We start from the raw sequence: 23,375 nt of genomic DNA on the forward strand, positions 1-23,375 counted from the left end.
ATTTTAAGGCAACCAGGTTAAACCAACAATAATGTTTTACAGCGTTCGAATCCCACCACAGCTTCGCTCATGCATATTAATTACGTTATGTGACGTTTGTCGAGCAGACCTACCTGATTCGCTCAAAGGTTAAGCGAGCGCTGGAAGTCTTGTCTAATGAATATTAATAACGTTATATGACGTTTATGTAGCAGGCCTACCTGATTTGCTGAATGGTAAGTGCGGCTAGCCTCATGAATATTAATTAGCATGTCGGTCCAGGAAGTTAAACGGCGCGTAATTAATATTTATTATATAAAGTCATACGTCACAGTGCACACAAATCAAAAGTAGGCTACTCGTTTGTAAACTCATTATATTATTTAACCAGAGACCGATTGATGACTTAAAGTAGCCTACACCGAGGAGCTGTAGATATTTCATATAGTTAATGGTCTGAAATTGTGTCGGCTGTACTTTGTTTTTAAACCACACCCCACACAACAGTTTCTAAACAGGTGAGGTCACGTCGACTGCCGTCACTGTACGTGTGCCTCGACAGGTGAGTGTGTTATGAAAACATTACATTTTACGTATTATTGTTTTTAATAGTGACAGACAGGCATTTTAAATAACATATAGCCTATTTGACACCTTTCATGTCAAATAGATATGTTACTACCTGGTTACTACTGTAATAGCCTATTGAAATATATGCAAATAAGTGCGCTAAGAGAAATTGAACATACTTTTTTTGGTGTAAAATCCACTTTAAACAAGTTTGGTAATTGAATTGTCAGTAATCACGAGTTTGAGAGTCATTACGACGAAAAATATCAATCTGCTAATCGATATTGTGTGGACTAGCCTATTCTAAATATTTATAACTTACTGTAGCCTACGTGATGTGTTCGTATTTAATTTAATTTACTTGAACAGTTAATCCTTCAGGAGTATTATTATAATTAAAATTTTCAGCATTTTGTTCACACTTTTTTCTTTATTCTAAAACTCTCTGGACAGTTCAACTATACTTAAAAAAATATTGTAAATGATTTTAATTCAGATACTGAAAACATGTTCATCATAGAAGTGGTCATTCAAGTCACTGTCTGAATGAGTTTTATTTTAATGTATTTTTAAGCATTTTAACACATCAGAAAAGGTAGTGTCATTGACCTAAATTGTCAATTTTTCCATCAAATGATTTGTTCCTTTAGGACACTGGATGTCATGGCTGCGCCTTTACCATGCGACAGCAGTGATGCAGCGTTCGCCTGGTTCACAGAATTCCAGCGCAGCAGCATTTTGAAGAATGGAATTGTTCCAGAATGGTTCCACGGCATAATATCCAGGAAGTAATGGACTGAACACTGTATTATGTTACAAAAATAAGCAGACAGACTGTGTAATATGTGCTTGAATGCTCAGACTATGTGTTATCATGAACATGAGAGCAGACAATCAGGTCGGGTAAAACCAGTCAGATAAAACAGTTCTGTTTTATAGGGTTGCGGAGGATGAGTTGAAGTGCAAGCCTCCTGGTTACTTCCTCATTCGTGTTAGCGAGAGCAGAGTGGGTTATACGTTATCTTATCGGTAAGTCTGTGTCAGTGTGGCCATTGTTGTCAGTTATGAACCCTTACAATAAGGAAGTTTGACTCGCATTACTGTACACAAATGACTCCACCAATCAAACATGTATTCACTAAAGGTCATCTATAAATATCTTTCTCCTAGAGCTGAAGATCGCTGCAGACACTTCATGATTGACGTCTTGCCAGATAACCAGTTTATTATAGTGGGAGAAACTACACACTATCGTTCCCTCCATGACTTGGTGGCCTTCCACCGCAGAAGCCCCATTTTACCCTACAACGAACTGCTGACTGTGGCTTGTGAACAGGTATAGAGTTACACTTGCAATGTTGTGTGTTACACCACAAACAAGTTATGGTCATCTATCAAGATCAACCAATCTAGTAAGAGCATGGACCACTTTTAGAAATAGAAAAAAATGGTATCAATGTTACGTATTAAAATATGCGTGTGTAAGTTTTGCACACTTTTTCAGCGTTAAATATTTAAAAAAATTGCTGTTTAGCCAATCAACAACATGACAGAGCAAGGAGACAATGTTTATTTCCATCATCAACAATAACTGTAATCTTTGTTTCAACATGATTCATTTGTGTGCAGGGTGGCAATAACTACGCTGAGTTGTTTTTTCCTCGAAAGAAAGAGGTAAACGTCGGACAGGTTGAATGGGTAAATTCTCCACCAAAAGCACATACGCCTCAATCAGATATCTCAGAACACAACGCGACTTCGGCGCTCCAAACCAATGGGCCTGCGCTACCTACAAGTCCTTCTGCGAGACTGTATCCAAGCTTGGAGACGGAATTGACCGCTTTGAATCTACAGAGCACGGTAATACAACATCAACATAGGGTACATTATAATGTCACCCAAAAATGAAAATTATCCCATCATTTACTCACCCTCAAGCCATCCTAGGTGTATATGACTTTCTTCTTTCAGTCAAACACAATCAGAGTTATATTAATAAATGTTCTGGCTCTTCCAAGCTTTATAATGGAAGTGAATGGTATCTTAGATTTTGAAGCTCAAAAAAAGTACATCCATCCATCATAAAAGTAACCCATACGACTCCAGGGGGTTAATAAAGGACTTCTTAAGTGAAGCGATGCGTTTTTGTAAGAAAGATATCCATATTTATAACTTTTATAAACTATAATCACTGGCTTCTGGTAATGGCCGTATGTGAGTTTAGTTCCAGCGGAAGTCTGACCGTTATTATTATAAAGTAGCTTTTCATACAAAAACGCATCGCTTCACTTCAGAAGGCCTTTATTAATCCCCTGGAGCCGTATTATTACTTTTATGATGGATGGATGTGCTTTTTCGGGCTTCAAAAAAACCTTAGATTGTATTTGGCTGAAAGAAGAAAGTCATATGCACAGGATAATTTTCACTTTTGGGTGAACTAACCCTTTAAAGTAACAGGTTGTCCAGCTAGCATTTGTTTGCCTTTTTTTTTCTTATCACATATTTTAGTAATCATCATAAATTAGACTTAAACCCTCAAAATTCAACCTGTAAAATATGTTTTCAAATTGGACATTGTTACCATGGAAATGGTACTTTAAAACCTTTTAGCGGGCTCCTCCCAATAGTGGGCCATGTCGTATTTCATATTATAAAATTTACTTCACTTTTTTAAGATCATATGTTTTTCTAATCTTGACAAAACACATCATAGGAAAGTTCTGAGACTCAAGGTTCTATATTTGTTGACTGTTTTGTGATAGAAGTGATATTGTGACAGAAATGTATTCATTTGTGACAGGAGAACGCATACAAATTTAAAGGCACACTATGCAGTTTCCGTTTTTCTCAAACAGCGCCCCCTAGAGTCGCTGTGGAGTACTTGTATTTAACTTTTTAACTGTCGTAAATACCACTCACGAAGAGCCGTCTCTGCACTCTTCCGACCGCGCTTTCTTCGTTTTCTTCGTCGACTCTGCCATGATTCACGTCTGAAAGTTCGCGTGCTAGTGTCTTCTATAGAGGCTGCTTCATATGTTGTTGATGTAAGTGACGTCGTGCCGTAAAGCAAATCGTGATTCTCGCGAGATTTGGCGGGGTGCCACCTCTCAAACCTGCATTGCTGAGTTCGTTTACCATCAAAATGATTTCGAAGCTGTTATATTAAGGTACAAATCTTGCATAGTGTGCCTTTAAAATCGAAATTCAGTGGAATGTATGTGTCACCCGGTGGCTATTTTTGGTATTGCACCTAAACAAAATCTTATAGGAACCTCAATTTTTGTGATACTAACTTCAAATTTGGAACAATTGGTTAAACATATGGCTTTGAATTTTAGTCCAAATTATTTTGTAAAATACATATTTTGTATGAAATAAAATTGTTTGGTACAGTACATTTGCTTTAGAGTAGGTAAACTTTATTTCTATTACTTAGAGAATTCATTCTGTATTTAATTTTTACATTTTCATTTTGTGAAGTGCAATAATCAGCAATTACTGATTTATCAGCAATTATTATATTATTCAGCAAAAATCTGCTGAGTGTCTGTATTCTATTATTCATGAATTACAACCGTTTATGTTTGGATAGTGCATTTTCACATCTATGTTCAGTTTACAAGCTAATGGCTAATAATACTTTTTTTTATTTCAGGATCAGCTAACAAAGCCTGTTCCAAAGCCGAGAACAGTATTTACTTCCAAAACTCTTGACACGCCACCACAGTTACCGCCCAGAATGTGCTTGCCAAGTCGCCCGCAAGCAACCGCGGAGGCTGACAGATCGCAAGGGTTGACGTCGGAAAGCCCTGACAGACATCAAATCGCAGCCAGCTTACCCGTTGAAGGCCGTACCCAACAGAAAAACCAACAACATTTGAAACCTGTGGTCTTGAGTCTGGCGCAAATTAAAAAAAAGCTTAAAAAGAAGCACTCTGAAGATCACATGTATGAGGAGATCCCCAAAGATGCATGTCAGGAGGATCCGACTCTTCCTGCTTTGGACAGCAGTACCATGAACCCTAAACAACAGGCGGAAAATGAATATCAGGAGTTATCTGAATGTCGGTCACCTGACAGCATTGTAGAATTACCATATGAGTACCTAAATCCACCTCCTTTTGCACCTGGGTACTAGATAAAAACATAAAGATGGGTGTATTTACTTAGGGTTGTATTGCCATTGAATAGCATGACAACATATGTCTCTTTGTTGTGATGTTCTTTTGCACTATGCATTTCAATGTTTGAAACAACATGTTCCAAAAATAGGTTTGTCATCTGGAAAAACTTGTCTGACACTGTAAAATATTTGAATATAACAATAGCAATGACAGAATGTGTTGTGCCCATGGGCATGCATTTCAATATAGCCTTCCAGATTGTACTTCCTAAAATCTAGCACTTTACATATTGGGAGATTTAAAAATAAAATAAACAAATAAATAAAAACACTGTAAATATTTGCTTTTTACTGCAGTTAATCAATAAATATACAAACAATCCAAAAAAACAAACAAAAAAAAAGTATAAGATCAATAAATTATGACAACATATGTTTTTACATTGCTTTAACTCATAAAAATAAGTATGTTTTTTTAAATAAGTTTTTTTTTATATAGCCAGTTTAATGTTATTTAAGTTGAAATGACTTAAACATCCAAGTTGATTGTACTTAAAAATTTAAGGCAGCAATTTTTTTTTACAATGTTGAAATACCATGTTGTGCAGGATTATGATCATCATTTTGCTGGTTTAAGCTTGTTCCACGAGTTCACACTTACAAATAAGTCAGATAGAATAAATGCGTTTTTCGCGTGCTGTCCGAGGAGAGGGCTCCGGGCTCGGTATTTGGCCCGAACCCAGAGTACTCCCCCCCTATTCCTGGCTGTGAAGAATGAGCCAAGAGTGAGGAGTCGGGGTGGTGGAGGTATGCTGGAAAACTGTCAAGGAATGTTAGGTGAGTTGACAGAGTGGATATATATACTTCTTGTCATGCTGATTAGGGTAGACGTAATTGTTTGATGACAAGTAGATTGGATTGATTATCTGATCGTGCTCCTCCCAAACTTTGTTTATAAAACATTATTTATAATGGTTTACCTGGTCTTCCAGCTTGACCTTAAATGGTTTAGCTTGTAACAAGTGCCCCAAACCCCTCTAAACCATCTAACTACACCAAGTCCAACTACCTTAAGTATTTTTCTTCAGCGGAAAGTATCTTACATGTCTTAGTTTTCATTGTAGGGCACCAGAGGGAGACTGGCACAGGAGATTCACCTTTTTCTCGACTAATTTGGTCTAGGCCTATATTACTTTTGTATTGCGTTTGTATATTAACATGCTTTAGACATATTTTATTTGTTATTTATACTAGTAGCCTATTGTGATGATTTTTCACGACCCAGATTTTTTGGTGCCCCCCCAAGCACTTGGTGCCCTACGCGCAGTGCGTGATGTGCGTGTGCGGAGCGCCGGACCTGCCGACGGCCAAAAAAACAGCTGTCGGAATCCGTTCCCCCACTCCCATTATGAGAGGTGTTGATGTAATGGCTTAAAAAATGCTGATTTTATTTTTGTGTGTGGATGGAGCTTAACTTGCATCAGTTTAAAGAATATATTTTTTTGCCTTTTATTATGATAGGACAGTATAGTATCAAGAAAGTTTGACGAACCGGGACTTGAACTCGGGTCGCAATAAACCGAAAAACAATGAATATCAGTGCAGAGTGTACTGACCACAAGGCTATTGGGTTCAGTAAACAGCTGCAATGTGATGAATATTATAACCTCATTGTGTAAGAAACATAGGGGGAACAGAATCCGACGGCAAAAAAAAACAGCTGTCGGAATCCGTTCCCCCACTCCCATTATGAGAGGTGTTGATGTAATGGCTTAAAAAATGCTGATTTTATTTTTGTGTGTGGATGGAGCTTAACTTGCATCAGTTTAAAGAATATCTTTTTTTGCCTTTTATTATGATAGGACAGTATAGCATCAAGAAAGTTTGACGAACCGGGACTTGAACTCGGGTCGCAATAAGCCGATAAACAATGAATGTCAGTGCAGAGTGTACAGACCACTACGCTATTGGGTTTAGTAAACAGCTGCAATGTGATAAATACTATAACCTCATTGTGTAAGAAAAATAGGGGGAACAGAATCCGACGGCAAATAGTTCAGCTGTCGAAATCCGTTCCCCCACCCCAATGATGAGAGATGTTGATGTATCGGCTTAAAATATGCTTATTCTATTCTGTGTGTGGATGGAGCTTAAACAGCGTCAATTTGATAAATATTACAACCTCAGTGTGTCAAAAATATGGGGGGAATAGAATCCGACGGCAAAAAAAACAGCTGTCGGAATCCGTTCCCCCACTCCCATTATGAGAGGTGTTGATGTAATGGCTTAAAAAAATGCTGATTTTATTTTTGTGTGTGGATGGAGCTTAACTTGCATCAGTTTAAAGAATATCTTTTTTTACCTTTTATTATGATAGGACAGTATAGTATCAAGAAAGTTTGACGAACCGGGACTTGAACTCGGGTCGCAATAAGCCGAAAAACAATGAATGTCAGTGCAGAGTGTACTGACCACTACGCTATTGGGTTTAGTAAGCAGCTGCAATGTGATAAATATTATAACGTCATTGTGTAAGAAACATAGGGGGAACAGAATCCGACGGCAAATAGTTCAGCTGTCGAAATCCGTTCCCCCACCCCAATGATGAGAGATGTTGATGTATCGGCTTAAAATATGCTTATTCTATTCTGTGTGTGGATGGAGCTTAAACAGCATCAATTTGATAAATATTACAACCTCAGTGTGTCAGAAAAATGGGGGGAACAGAATCCGAATGGCAAAAAAAACAGCTGTCGGAATCCGTTCCCCCACTCCCATTATGAGAGGTGTTGATGTAATGGCTTAAAAAATGCTGATTTTATTTTTGTGTGTGGATGGAGCTTAACTTGCATCAGTTTAAAAATATATTTTTTTGCCTTTTATTATGATAGGACAGTATAGCATCAAGAAAGTTTGACGAACCGGGACTTGAACTCGGGTCGCAATAAGCCGAAAAATAATGAATGCCAGTGCAGAGTGTACTGACCACTAGGCTATTGGGTTTAGTAAACAACTGCCATGTGATAAATATTATAACCTCATTGTGTAAGAAACATAGGGGGAACAGAATCCGACGGCAAATAGTTCAGCTGTCGAAATCCGTTCCCCCACCCCAATGATGAGAGATGTTGATGTATCGGCTTAAAATATGCTTATTCTATACTGTGTGTGGATGGAGCTTAAACAGGATCAATTTGATAAATATTACAACCTCAGTGTGTCGAAAATATGGGGGGAACAGAATCCGACGGCAAAAAAAACAGCTGTTGGAATCCGTTCCCCCACTCCCATTATGAGAGGTGTTGATGTAATGGTTTAAAAAATGCTGATTTTATTTTTGTGTGTGGATGGAGCTTAACTTGCATCAGTTTAAAGAATATCTTTTTTTGCCTTTTATTATGATAGGACAGTATAGTATCAAGAAAGTTTGACGAATCAGGACTTGAACTCGGGTCGCAATTAGCCGAAAAACAATGAATGTCAGTGCAGAGTGTACTGACCACTACACTATTGGGTTTAGTAAGCAGCTGCAATGTGATAAATATTATAACGTCATTGTGTAAGAAACATAGGGGGAACAGAATCCGACGGCAAATAGTTCAGCTGTCGAAATCCGTTCCCCCACCCCAATGATGAGAGATGTTGATGTATCGGCTTAAAATATGCTTATTCTATTCTGTGTGTGGATGGAGCTTAAACAGCATCAATTTGATAAATATTAAAACTTCAGTGTGTCAGAAAAATGGGGGGAACAGAATCCGAATGGCAAAAAAAACAGCTGTCGGAATCCGTTCCCCCACTCCCATTATGAAAGGTGTTGATGTAATGGCTTAAAAAATGCTGATTTTATTTTTGTGTGTGGATGGAGCTTAACTTGCATCAGTTTAAAGAATATATTTTTTTGCCTTTTATTATGATAGGACAGTATAGCATCAAGAAAGTTTGACGAACCGGGACTTGAACTCGGGTCGCAATAAGCCGAAAAACAATGAATATCAGTGCAGAGTGTACAGACCACTACACTATTGGGTTTAGTAAACAGCTGCAATGTGATAAATACTATAACCTCATTGTGTAAGAAAAATAGGGGGAACAGAATCCGACGGCAAATAGTTCAGCCGGCGAAATCCGTTCCCCCACCCCAATGATGAGAGATGTTGATGTATCGGCTTAAAATATGCTTATTCTATTCTGTGTGTGGATGGAGCTTAAACAGCGTCAATTTGATAAATATTACAACCTCAGTGTGTCAAAAATATGGGGGGAACAGAATCCGACGGCAAAAAAAACAGCTGTCGGAATCCGTTCCCCCACTCCCATTATGAGAGGTGTTGATGTAATGGCTTAAAAAAATGCTGATTTTATTTTTGTGTGTGGATGGAGCTTAACTTGCATCAGTTTAAAGAATATCTTTTTTTGCCTTTTATTATGATAGGACAGTATAGTATCAAGAAAGTTTGACGAACCGGGACTTGAACTCGGGTCGCAATAAGCCAAAAAACAATGAATTTCAGTGCAGAGTGTACTGACCACTAGGCTATTGGGTTTAGTAAACAGCTGCAATGTGATAAATATTATAACGTCATTGTGTAAGAAACATAGGGGGAACAGAATCCGACGGCAAATAGTTCAGCTGTCGAAATCCGTTCCCCCACCCCAATGATGAGAGATGTTGATGTATCGGCTTAAAATATGCTTATTCTATTCTGTGTGTGGATGGAGCTTAAACAGCATCAATTTGATAAATATTAAAACTTCAGTGTGTCAGAAAAATGGGGGGAACAGAATCCGAATGGCAAAAAAAACAGCTGTCGGAATCCGTTCCCCCACTCCCATTATGAGAGGTGTTGATGTAATGGCTTAAAAAATGCTGATTTTATTTTTGTGTGTGGATGGAGCTTAACTTGCATCAGTTTAAAGAATATATTTTTTTGCCTTTTATTATGATAGGACAGTATAGTATCAAGAAAGTTTGACGAACCGGGACTTGAACTCGGGTCGCAATAAGCCGAAAAACAATGAATGTCAGTGCAGAGTGTACAGACCACTACGCTATTGGGTTTAGTAAACAGCTGCAATGTGATAAATATTATAACCTCATTGTGTAAGAAACATAGGGGGAACAGAATCCGACGGCAAATAGTTCAGCTGTCGAAATCCGTTCCCCCACCCCAATGATGAGAGATGTTGATGTATCGGCTTAAAATATGCTTATTCTATTCTGTGTGTGGATGGAGCTTAAACAGCATCAATTTGATAAATATTACAACCTCAGTGTGTCGAAAATATGGGGGGAACAGAATCCGACGGCAAAAAAAACAGCTGTCGGAATCCGTTCCCCCACTCCCATTATGAGAGGTGTTGATGTAATGGTTTAAAAAATGCTGATTTTATTTTTGTGTGTGGATGGAGCTTAACTTGCATCAGTTTAAAGAATATCTTTTTTTGCCTTTTATTATGATAGGACAGTATAGTATCAAGAAAGTTTGACGAACCAGGACTTGAACTCGGGTCGCAATAAGCCGAAAAACAATGAATGTCAGTGCAGAGTGTACTGACCACTACGCTATTGGGTTTAGTAAGCAGCTGCAATGTGATAAATATTATAACCTCATTGTGTAAGAAACATAGGGGGAACAGAATCCGACGGCAAATAGTTCAGCTGTCGAAATCCGTTCCCCCACCCCAATGATGAGAGATGTTGATGTATCGGCTTAAAATATGCTTATTCTATTCTGTGTGTGGATGGAGCTTAAACAGCATCAATTTGATAAATATTACAACCTCAGTGTGTCGAAAATATGGGGGGAACAGAATCCGACGGCAAAAAAAACAGCTGTTGGAATCCGTTCCCCCACTCCCATTATGAGAGGTGTTGATGTAATGGTTTAAAAAATGCTGATTTTATTTTTGTGTGTGGATGGAGCTTAACTTGCATCAGTTTAAAGAATATCTTTTTTTGCCTTTTATTATGATAGGACAGTATAGTATCAAGAAAGTTTGACGAATCAGGACTTGAACTCGGGTCGCAATAAGCCGAAAAATAATGAATGCCAGTGCAGAGTGTACTGACCACTAGGCTATTGGGTTTAGTAAGCAACTGCCATGTGATAAATATTATAACCTCATTGTGTAAGAAACATAGGGGGAGCAGAATCCGACGGCAAATAGTTCAGCTGTCGAAATCCGTTCCCCCACCCCAATGATGAGAGATGTTGATGTATCGGCTTAAAATATGCTTATTCTATTCTGTGTGTGGATGGAGCTTAAACAGCATCAATTTGATAAATATTACAACCTCAGTGTGTCAGAAAAATGGGGGGAACAGAATCCGAATGGCAAAAAAAACAGCTGTCGGAATCCGTTCCCCCACTCCCATTATGAGAGGTGTTGATGTAATGGCTTAAAAAATGCTGATTTTATTTTTGTGTGTGGATGGAGCTTAACTTGCATCAGTTTAAAAATATATTTTTTTGCCCTTTATTATGATAGGACAGTATAGTATCAAGAAAGTTTGACGAACCGGGACTTGAACTCGGGTCGCAATAAGCCGAAAAACAATGAATTCCAGTGCAGAGTGTACTGACCACTAGGCTATTGGGTTTAGTAAACAACTGCCATGTGATAAATATTATAACCTCATTGTGTAAGAAACATAGGGGGAACAGAATCCGACGGCAAATAGTTCAGCTGTCGAAATCCGTTCCCCCACCCCAATGATGAGAGATGTTGATGTATCGGCTTAAAATATGCTTATTCTATTCTGTGTGTGGATGGAGCTTAAACAGCATCAATTTGATAAATATTAAAACTTCAGTGTGTCAGAAAAATGGGGGGAACAGAATCCGAATGGCAAAAAAAACAGCTGTCGGAATCCGTTCCCCCACTCCCATTATGAAAGGTGTTGATGTAATGGCTTAAAAAATGCTGATTTTATTTTTGTGTGTGGATGGAGCTTAACTTGCATCAGTTTAAAGAATATATTTTTTTGCCTTTTATTATGATAGGACAGTATAGTATCAAGAAAGTTTGACGAACCGGGACTTGAACTCGGGTCGCAATAAGCCGAAAAACAATGAATGTCAGTGCAGAGTGTACAGACCACTACGCTACTGGGTTTAGTAAACAGCTGCAATGTGATAAATATTATAACCTCATTGTGTAAGAAACATAGGGGGAACAGAATCCGACGGCAAATAGTTCAGCTGTCGAAATCCGTTCCCCCACCCCAATGATGAGAGATGTTGATGTATCGGCTTAAAATATGCTTATTCTATTCTGTGTGTGGATGGAGCTTAAACAGCATCAATTTGATAAATATTACAACCTCAGTGTGTCGAAAATATGGGGGGAACAGAATCCGACGGCAAAAAAAACAGCTGTCGGAATCCGTTCCCCCACTCCCATTATGAGAGGTGTTGATGTAATGGTTTAAAAAATGCTGATTTTATTTTTGTGTGTGGATGGAGCTTAACTTGCATCAGTTTAAAGAATATCTTTTTTTGCCTTTTATTATGATAGGACAGTATAGTATCAAGAAAGTTTGACGAACCAGGACTTGAACTCGGGTCGCAATAAGCCGAAAAACAATGAATGTCAGTGCAGAGTGTACTGACCACTAGGTTATTGGGTTTAGTAAGCAGCTGCAATGTGATAAATATTATAACGTCATTGTGTAAGAAACATAGGGGGAACAGAATCCGACGGCAAATAGTTCAGCTGTCGAAATCCGTTCCCCCACCCCAATGATGAGAGATGTTGATGTATCGGCTTAAAATATGCTTATTCTATTCTGTGTGTGGATGGAGCTTAAACAGCATCAATTTGATAAATATTAAAACTTCAGTGTGTCAGAAAAATGGGGGGAACAGAATCCGAATGGCAAAAAAAACAGCTGTCGGAATCCGTTCCCCCACTCCCATTATGAGAGGTGTTGATGTAATGGCTTAAAAAATGCTGATTTTATTTTTGTGTGTGGATGGAGCTTAACTTGCACCAGTTTAAAGAATATATTTTTTTGCCTTTTATTATGATAGGACAGTATAGTATCAAGAAAGTTTGACGAACCGGGACTTGAACTCGGGTCGCAATAAGCCGAAAAACAATGAATGTCAGTGCAGAGTGTACAGACCACTACGCTATTGGGTTTAGTAAACAGCTGCAATGTGATAAATATTATAACCTCATTGTGTAAGAAACATAGGGGGAACAGAATCCGACGGCAAATAGTTCAGCTGTCGAAATCCGTTCCCCCACCCCAATGATGAGAGATGTTGATGTATCGGCTTAAAATATGCTTATTCTATTCTGTGTGTGGATGGAGCTTAAACAGCATCAATTTGATAAATATTACAACCTCAGTGTGTCAGAAAAATGGGGGGAACAGAATCCGAATGGCAAAAAAAACAGCTGTCGGAATCCGTTCCCCCACTCCCATTATGAGAGGTGTTGATGTAATGGCTTAAAAAATGCTGATTTTATTTTTGTGTGTGGATGGAACTTAACTTGCATCAGTTTAAAAATATATTTTTTTGCCTTTTATTATGATAGGACAGTATAGTATCAAGAAAGTTTGACGAACCGGGACTTGAACTCGGGTCGCAATAAGCCGAAAAATAATGAATGCAAGTGCAGAGTATACTGACCACTAGGCTATTGGGTTTAGTAAGCAACTGCCATGTGATAAATATTATAACCTCATTGTGTAAGAAACATAGGGGGAACAGAATCCGACGGCAAATAGTTCAGCTGTCGAAATCCGTTCCCCCACCCCAATGATGAGAGATGTTGATGTATCGGCTTAAAATATGCTTATTCTATTCTGTGTGTGGATGGAGCTTAAACAGCATCAATTTGATAAATATTACAACCTCAGTGTGTCAGAAAAATGGGGGGAACAGAATCCGAATGGCAAAAAAAACAGCTGTCGGAATCCGTTCCCCCACTCCCATTATGAGAGGTGTTGATGTAATGGCTTAAAAAATGCTGATTTTATTTTTGTGTGTGGATGGAGCTTAACTTGCATCAGTTTAAAAATATATTTTTTTGCCCTTTATTATGATAGGACAGTATAGTATCAAGAAAGTTTGACGAACCGGGACTTGAACTCGGGTCGCAATAAGCCGAAAAATAATGAATACCAGTGCAGAGTGTACTGACCACTAGGCTATTGGGTTTAGTAAACAACTGCCATGTGATAAATATTATAACCTCATTGTGTAAGAAACATAGGGGGAACAGAATCCGACGGCAAATAGTTCAGCTGTCGAAATCCGTTCCCCCACCCCAATGATGAGAGATGTTGATGTATCGGCTTAAAATATGCTTATTCTATTCTGTGTGTGGATGGAGCTTAAACAGCATCAATTTGATAAATATTAAAACTTCAGTGTGTCAGAAAAATGGGGGGAACAGAATCCGAATGGCAAAAAAAACAGCTGTCGGAATCCGTTCCCCCACTCCCATTATGAAAGGTGTTGATGTAATGGCTTAAAAAATGCTGATTTTATTTTTGTGTGTGGATGGAGCTTAACTTGCATCAGTTTAAAGAATATATTTTTTTGCCTTTTATTATGATAGGACAGTATAGTATCAAGAAAGTTTGACGAACCGGGACTTGAACTCGGGTCGCAATAAGCCGAAAAACAATGAATGTCAGTGCAGAGTGTACTGACCACTACACTATTGGGTTTAGTAAACAGCTACAATGTGATAAATACTATAACCTCATTGTGTAAGAAAAATAGGGGGAACAGAATCCGACGGCAAATAGTTCAGCTGTCGAAATCCGTTCCCCCACCCCAATGATGAGAGATGTTGATGTATCGGCTTAAAATATGCTTATTCTATTCTGTGTGTGGATGGAGCTTAAACAGCGTCAATTTGATAAATATTACAACCTCAGTGTGTCAAAAATATGGGGGGAACAGAATCCGACGGCAAAAAAAACAGCTGTCGGAATCCGTTCCCCCACTCCCATTATGAGAGGTGTTGATGTAATGGCTTAAAAAATGCTGATTTTATTTTTGTGTGTGGATGGAGCTTAACTTGCATCAGTTTAAAGAATATCTTTTTTTGCCTTTTATTATGATAGGACAGTATAGTATCAAGAAAGTTTGACGAACCGGGACTTGAACTCGGGTCGCAATAAGCCGAAAAACTATGAATGTCAGTGCAGAGTGTACTGACCACTAGGATATTGGGTTTAGTAAACAGCTGCAATGTGATAAATATTATAACCTCATTGTGTAAGAAACATAGGGGGAACAGAATCCGACGGCAAATAGTTCAGCTGTCGAAATCTGTTCCCCCACCCCAATGATGAGAGATGTTGATGTATCGGCTTAAAATATGCTTATTCTATTCTGTGTGTGGATGGAGCTTAAACAGCATCAATTTGATAAATATTACAACCTCAGTGTGTCGAAAATATGGGGGGAACAGAATCCGACGGCAAAAAAAACAGCTGTCGGAATCCGTTCCCCCACTCCCATTATGAGAGGTGTTGATGTAATGGCTTAAAAAATGCTGATTTTATTTTTGTGTGTGGATGGAGCTTAACTTGCATCAGTTTAAAAATATTTTTTTTTGCCTTTTATTATGATAGGACAGTATAGTATCAAGAAACTTTGACGAACCGGGACTTGAACTCGGGTCGCAATAAACCGAAAAACAATGAATATCAGTGCAGAGTGTACTGACCACAAGGCTATTGGGTTCAGTAAACAGCTGCAATGTGATAAATATTATAACCTCATTGTGTAAGAAAAATAGGGGGAACAGAATCCGACGGCAAATAGTTCAGCTGTCGAAATCCGTTCCCCCACCCCAATGAAGAGAGATGTTGATGTATCGGCTTAAAATATGCTTATTCTATTCTGTGTGTGGATGGAGCTTAAACAGCATCAATTTGATAAATATTAAAACTTCAGTGTGTCAGAAAAATGGGGGGAACAGAATCCGAATGGCAAAAAAAACAGCTGTCGGAATCCGTTCCCCCACTCCCATTATGAAAGGTGTTGATGTAATGGCTTAAAAAATGCTGATTTTATTTTTGTGTGTGGATGGAGCTTAACTTGCATCAGTTTAAAGAATATATTTTTTTGCCTTTTATTATGATAGGACAGTATAGTATCAAGAAAGTTTGACGAACCGGGACTTGAACTCGGGTCGCAATAAGCCGAAAAACAATGAATGTCAGTGCAGAGTGTACTGACCACTACGCTATTGGGTTTAGTAAACAGCTGCAATGTGATAAATACTATAACCTCATTGTGTAAGAAAAATAGGGGGAACAGAATCCGACGGCAAATAGTTCAGCTGTCGAAATCCGTTCCCCCACCCCAATGATGAGAGATGTTGATGTATCGGCTTAAAATATGCTTATTCTATTCTGTGTGTGGATGGAGCTTAAACAGCGTCAATTTGATAAATATTACAACCTCAGTGTGTCAAAAATATGGGGGGAACAGAATCCGACGGCAAAAAAAACAGCTGTCGGAATCCGTTCCCCCACTCCCATTATGAGAGGTGTTGATGTAATGGCTTAAAAAATGCTGATTTTATTTTTGTGTGTGGATGGAGCTTAACTTGCATCAGTTTAAAGAATAATTTTTTGCTGTCTTTGCTTTTTATGATAGGACAGTATGGGATCCAGAAAATTCCACGAGCCTGGACTTGCAATCGGTTCTCCAAAATGTCTAAAATGTCCAAAAGCACTAAATGTCAGTGTCTACAGACCACTAGGCTATCAATAACACTTAATCTGGTTCAAATTGTTAAATATTTGAACCTCGTTTTGTAAGAACCATGGGGAGAACAGAATCTGACGGCAAACAAACCAGCTGTCGAAATCCGTTCCCCCACCCCTAATATGAGAGATGTTGAGGTAGTGGCTTAAAAGATGCTTATTCTATTCTTTGTGTGGATAGAGCTTAACCGGCACCAATTTAAAGAATAATTTTTTGCTGTCTTTGCTTTTTAATATGATAGGACAGTATGAGATCCAGAAAAGGCCACAAGCCTGGACTTGAACTCGATTTGCCAAAAAAACTCAATCACTAAATGTCAGTGTAGCCTACTGACCACTAGACAATCAACAACACTTATTCTTTTGCAGGTTGTTAAATATTAGAACCTCGTTTTGTTAGAACCATCGGGGGAACAGAATCCGACGGCAAACAAACCAGCTGTCGAAATCCGTTCCCCCAGTCCCAGTATGAGATATGTTGAGGTAGTGGCTTCAAATATGCTTATTCTGTTCTTTGTGTGGATGGAGCTTATCCGGAAACAATTTAAAGAATTTTTTTTTTTTTTGCTGTCTTTGCTTTTAAATATGATAGGACAGTATGGGATCCAGAAAAGTCCACTAGCCTGGATTTGATCTCGGTTCGCCGAAAAACCAAAAGCAATAAATGTCAGTGTGCTGACCACAAGGCTATCAACAGCACTTTTTTTGGCTCAGTTTATGCTGGGGATTATGGGGGGTGCTGGATGGCAGAGGCAGTCTAAATAGAAATTAATTGCGCAGATATTAACATAAATAAATGCATAATATTCAATAAAAATAAACATGAATAAGACTCATTCATGTTTATTTATTTATTTTTATTGATTGCAAAAATGAACTCCCAAAACTTACTGACTGTCAGATTCTAGAAGATGGACTCTTCAAACAAGAGGATGTGGTGCTGGTCCTTCAAGAGTCACTCTCAATCTGTCTGTCTAAAGCCTATACATTTTTTATTTTACTACACTTCAGCTTGTGATTCTTATTAAGAGGGGGTACATTTTTAGGATTCTTTACCTAACCTAAGTCTCTGAGATCCTGACAACTTGCTCCTCTGGGGACTCCAGGTAGGTTGCAGTTCTGGAAAATGGTGGTGCGGAGACTAAAGGGTTCCTGATGGTTTCACAGTCACACTTAATTCCTAATTCTTTTGCAGTTAACATGTGTCTTTTCTTCTCCACCTGTATTTGTCTGACCCTGCTGACCCAATGAGCATTTAACTGTCCAATGGTCATGCCTTAACTGCAATTTCTAGTATTGCATTAGTATTACTAGAAATAATACTTAATAATACTAGAAATAATAAATTAAATGCCCATCCTTCTCATGGGCATTTAATAATTTTTGACTTTTCAGTTTTAGTTAAATCCTCTTTTTTGGTTTATTTTATCTGTAAAAGAAAACGTGCCTAATAATTCTGCACACATGAATATAAGGCATTTTTCATTTCTAGCCTTCATGAACAAGTATATATCACTTATAAATGATCAAAATGAATAGTAATTATTAAGATTAATGTGGTTTGGAATTGGTAAAATGTGCCTGAAAAAAAAAAAACGATCAGAAAATCAACGTGCCTAATAATTCTGCACGTTTGGATTATTGTGATTCCTCCTTATATGTTGGAATGTCCCAATGTCACAGCTTCAAATAGTTCAAAATGCTGCAGCCAGATTTTTAACTGGGCTTCATAAATCAGAACGTATCACTCCAATTTTAATGACTCTTAATTGGTTGTCAGTGCATTATAGAGTTGAATTTAAAATATTGCTGTTTTTTTTAAATCTCTAAATAGTCTGGCACCTTCTTTTTTGTCCAAACCTTTCAACTTGAATACTTCAGTCAGATGCTTGCTGTCCAAAAACAATAATACTCTGTCCTATCCAAGATCAAGTTTGAAGTCGAGAGGTGACCATGTGTTTCATTTGCTGAGATCCCTATCCTCCGTACTCGAGTTTAAACCTAAGTTAAAGTCTTATCTTTTTACCCAGGCATTTAACTCATCATAAACTAGGCCTATAGAGGGCTGTGTCGTTTGATAAGAGGGAAGAGGGGAGCTTGACGTTCCCCGTTCACCTGTGGATATAAGATGGCCTACTACAAAAAGGTATATATCAATATTTCTTCAGAGAGAAAGGGGACTGAAAAAGGTAAGATACATAGCCTAGTTGCTATGAATGTTATAAAAGCAATAAATAAAGTGAACAAATACTCAATATTTATAAAAGACTGTATTTTATATGATCATATTTTGCTTAGGTTTCAGTTTTGATTCTAGCTAATCAGTTTTGGTTAGTTCATATAGGGCTTTCACAACACAAATCATCTGACTGCTTGTGTCTATGTGTTCCTATTACAAAGAACTCAAATCATATATCCTTTTTCTTTTTAGATGGATACGTTGCCGTTCAGTTTCGGGGTGCCCTTTACTCGCAACGCTCCACTCACGTCTAGTTTACCAGAAGAGCAAAGAAAGCAGCTCTGTGGTTTGCTGGGGAATGTTGAACTGACTCTTCTCTACAAAGCTTCTGTTCATGGATATAATGCTTCTGCCTTCCATCAGCGATGTGACCGTCAGGGTCCCACTTTACTTGTAGCCTATAACAGTCCAGGCTACATCTTTGGTGGATACACTAGTGTAGATTATACTCAAAGTGGACGGCAAATTACAGATGAGGAAGCTTTCCTGTTCAGTTTTCGAGGTGGAGCGCCTCTCTGCATCAAAGTTAACAGTGGACAGTATGCACGTCTTGATGATGCTAAAGGGCCCAGCTTTGGCCAACAGTTGTACTTCTGCTACAAAGACCAACCAGTTGTGTATCATCAAGGAGGGGGTGTATTTTATCCAGTGAGGGTTAATGCGTTTGATTGTAGTCCTGCCACACTGTATGGGAATGACACTCAACTAATTGAATGTGAAGTGTACAAAGTGGATCAGAGTAAGTCAACTATCAGAATAAATATAGTTATGTACAGTAAACTAATGTTATAAAATCCAGTGTCTTTCAATAATTACTAATTTAATATAAATTGTTTACTTTACTCCAACAGGAAGAACTCTGTCAGAGCCTCATGTCAGTGTCAAGGAGAAACCATGGAGGAATGTTCTGTGGACAGCTGAGTATGTTTTTCTGTTGCTGAAATCATTCATTAGTAAAATAAAATGTCATTTTGATTAAATAAAATGTGTGATTTGTTTTGTAGACAAAGAGACAAACTCATGGAATCGATCAGGAATTATAAACCCATGATGACATCTATGAGTCGGGTCAGAATCTTAATGATCGGTCCTGTCGGTGCTGGAAAATCCAGTTTCTTCAACTCCATCAACTCCGTCTTCATGGGCCGCATGACCAGCAAAGCCATGTCAGGATCTGCAGGCACTAGTCTCACCACACAGGTACAGATTCAACAGGATTCATAGTGTTTCCTACAGAAGTCTCTCTTCAGGTCGAGGAACAGCTCTTGATGACATCAGATCTTGATGTGTTTCTCTTCTTGGTTGGTAGTTTCGCACATACCCAGTGAAAGACGGTCGTGAAGGAAAGCCATTGCCATTTGTGTTGTGTGACACCATGGGACTCGAGGAGCAATCAGGTGCAGGACTAGATATTGATGACATCAGCAGCATTCTTCAAGGTCACGTACCAGACCGCTATAAAGTAAGTGAATAGTTTCATGTTTCTGGGCTTGGAAATGTATATTTATTAGTAAAATTGATCTTTCATTTCCATTACTTTCAATTCAGTTCAACCCCATGGCACCATTTCAACTGGATGAGCAAAAGGCCTCCAGACCTGCATCTCTACAGGAGAAGATCCACTGTGTGGTGTATGTGATCGACGCCACCAAAATATCCCTCATGTCCAGCAAACTAGAGGAAAAACTTGCTGCCATACGCAGAAAAGTAAACTCGCTGGGTAAGTGAACATATTAATGCCAATCACGTGACTAATCCAAAGTAAGTTGTACATTGAGCTACCTCATCATAGCCTTTATGCCAGTTCCTACATCAAGACGAAGGTGAGACATGATCACATGATCACATGAGCTGTTCCCACAGGACTCAGAGTGACTGAGATGTTGTTTTGTCTCTGCAGGTGCAGGAGGTGAGCTCTCGGTTAGGTGTGCCGGTGTCTTGTGTGTTACCGGTGAAGAACTACAGTCAGGAGCTGGAGCTGGAGCTCAACTGTGACGTCCTGCTTCTCACGGCGCTACAGCAGATGCTCCGCTTTGCAGACGACTATTTTGATGATATACGTCCTGTGGAGGGCAACCCTATATAAGTTTTTTTCTCAGTTCTTGTGGCTGATACCAGATTTGAAAATGGCCAAATCGAAAGCTCTGCGAATCATTTACATAGCTTAAGGAAAGCTGATCACTATACCTCCAAACTAGTTGCTTTTTGGCGAAATTTGGCGTTTTTATTCAAAATATGCATTTATGTGAATCGTGTAGATAAAAAAATTTCAGGGGGGGGGTTCAAGGTGAAATTGCAGGCACAATAAACCTCACAAGAATCGGAAATGTGTCTTTTAGCCAATCAGAATCATTGTCTACTTTTCCGTAGATTAAAACTTTTCGCAATAATTGAGTATTTGCATTTGTCCTTCACCTTGGTCATATATCATGTAATAAGCTGCCGCTTAGGTGTCATGTGGGGGAGAGGATGTCTCTAGTATTTTCCAATCAGCACGCACACTGGAGTCTTTGCTTTAAACAGAAACACAGGCTTTGGCATATTATGTAAGATTGAATCAGGGCTGAGGTGCAGATGGAGCTGGTCCTGGCTAAAGGTTGAGGCAAAAGCAGAGGTGAGGGGAGTCCAGCACAGGTTCTCGCGGTCACATTTTTTAAATGTAAAAAAAAGTATAAAAGTATGAATGAAGTATTTCATTCATAAACATGCCACCCTTTTTACCTTTTGTGAGTTTGCAGGTCTGTGATCTGGACACTCATTTGCTTTTATGCAGAAACATTCAGTACTTTTATACTAGTATTTCATTGAGCTATGAAAAGTTTATTTTTTTAATAATAAGTTACAGTGAGTACATTTTTTTTTTTTCTCTGTACTTTTTACGCTTGATCTTCAAGACTGATGTTCTATAATTCTTCACTTTTGTTTTGATTTGTGGGCTATTGTGACTTTACACTCTGTATGAGGACTAATAAAGTTTGGCTATTTTGTAAGCCTACTATGTATTTGGCATTAATCTAATAGATATTTTGACATTTTTATTTGAGACAAAAATGTAGCACAGATTGTTTTCATAGACTAGTTGACTCAGTTAAAAATATCATTAATATTTGCTAAACAAAAGAGTCAAAAAGCCTCCAAGATGGGTGAAAATCTGCTACCCACCTTAATTTTAACAGAAAAACAGATGCGATTAGTCAATTAAATGTGCGAGGCGTCTGGTGTCATCCGCTTCCAGTTATTTGAGCTGTACGATAACAGCACGTTATGTTGCTGTTCATTTTCAACTCTTAGTTTCAAGTCTATAACATGAAAAGGTCAATGATAATTTTCAAACAACTACAACATAGAATATTATCTCTGGGGACTCAGTCATTTTAGTGCTTTTAGATTTGAGTGCAGCGTTCGACACTGCTGATGGCATTCTATTGTCACGCCTTGTACAGTGTGGGCATCCCAGGAAGTGCCCTTATCTGGTTTAAATAGTCTTAGTAACAGAACCTTTTCAGGCATTGGACTCGGAGGCTACAATCAGGAGCTGGAGCTCAACTGTGACGTCCTGCTTCTCATGGCTCTACAGCAGATGCTCATCTTTGCAGACGACTATCTGGATGATGTTGGTCCTGTGTAGAGCCACCTTTTTTAACATGCTTTTCGTTGAGTTTTTCCTCAGTTCCGGCTAAAATGCAGCCATGGCATATAAGTGGCTTAGTTGCCATAATGTATTTTTAAGCCAGACAATTGGTGTATCACTTGTATTACATGTCTTTATTGTGGCTTATTTAATGCAAGAATGGTGTAAGATCAGTATCTTATCAAGTTAACAGTATAATATTACAAATTAGGACTTTCACACTGTTCTAAAGAAATGCAACTTTCCATGAGTAAAGTCCATTTTGGAATGAGCTATTCCTTATGTTTAAAAGCAAAAACTGTATGTATGGCTTCCTGATCACTATTAAATATTATGACACTTGGTTAATGTGCGGTATCACCCTGGAGGCCTGTATTATGCTTCTTTTTGCAGTATCAAGTGCTTATTTTTCTCTACTCTGACACCATCAGAGGTAATTTGGCCAAGGTTATGCCCAGATTTAATTACCAAGATACAACAACTTTTTTTTAGCATATCAAAATGTTTTAATATATTTTACTGTCCAACAGGTGTCATGTATATGTATATAAGAACTCTTTAGTTGAAACTGGAAAGATGATCAACTTAGGTGAGTTGACAGAGTGGATATATATACTTCTTGTCATGCTGATTAGGGTAGACGTAATTGTTTGATGACAAGTAGATTGGATTGATTATCTGATCGTGCTCCTCCCGAACTTTGTTTATAAAACATCATTTATGATGGTTTACCTGGTCTTCCAGCTTGACCTTAAATGGTTTAGCTTGTAACAAGTGCCCCAAACCCCTCTAAACCATCTAACTACACCTAAGTCCAACCACCTTAAGTATTTTTCTTCAGCGGAAAGTATCTTACATGTCTTAGTTTTCATTGTAGGCTAATTATCCGAGCCAGTCTCGGAAGAACATTGACTCTTAATTAAACGTTCATCTGATGGAAGTGCAGGCACTTGTAATGTATCACCATGCGGCAAGTATCATGTGTCGTCGCGCGCCTGAGGAAGCTTTGTGCTCGCGATGTTTTGGTGCTGACACTGACTGACAGCCGTTAAATAAGTAAAGAAAACAGATATTAATTAGTTAG

The 23,375-nt window shown here is 38.4% G+C and overlaps 1 protein-coding gene and 1 pseudogene across 3 annotated transcripts; both read left to right on the plus strand.

Annotated features, from left to right (window-relative positions):
* The first annotated feature begins 292 nt into the window (after positions 1–292).
* On the plus strand, positions 293–5,055 carry hsh2d (hematopoietic SH2 domain containing). 2 transcript variants are annotated; one of them, XM_084116832.1, is made up of 6 exons: positions 293–541; positions 1,200–1,337; positions 1,489–1,578; positions 1,720–1,885; positions 2,179–2,409; positions 4,205–5,055. In XM_084116832.1, exons 2-6 carry the CDS (start codon positions 1,213–1,215, stop codon positions 4,685–4,687), a joined length of 1,095 nt encoding a protein of 364 aa, XP_083972958.1. In that variant the 5' UTR covers positions 293–541; positions 1,200–1,212; the 3' UTR covers positions 4,688–5,055. The 2 variants fall into 2 exon arrangements, with proteins under 2 accessions (XP_083972958.1, XP_083972957.1); XM_084116831.1 differs by lacking the exon at positions 293–541 and having other exon boundaries at positions 1,055–1,337.
* A 13,494-nt stretch (positions 5,056–18,549) lies between these two features.
* Positions 18,550–21,435, plus strand: LOC311085875 (interferon-induced protein 44-like; annotated as a pseudogene). The gene is made up of 7 exons (XR_014609599.1): positions 18,550–18,567; positions 18,853–19,399; positions 19,527–19,581; positions 19,665–19,860; positions 19,970–20,122; positions 20,209–20,483; positions 20,561–21,435. The product of XR_014609599.1 is annotated as an interferon-induced protein 44-like (transcript).
* Positions 21,436–23,375: the final 1,940 nt, after the last annotated feature.

Source organism: Abramis brama, assembly GCF_963993115.1.
Source record: "Abramis brama genome assembly, chromosome: 6".
NCBI lineage: Eukaryota > Metazoa > Chordata > Actinopteri > Cypriniformes > Leuciscidae > Abramis > Abramis brama.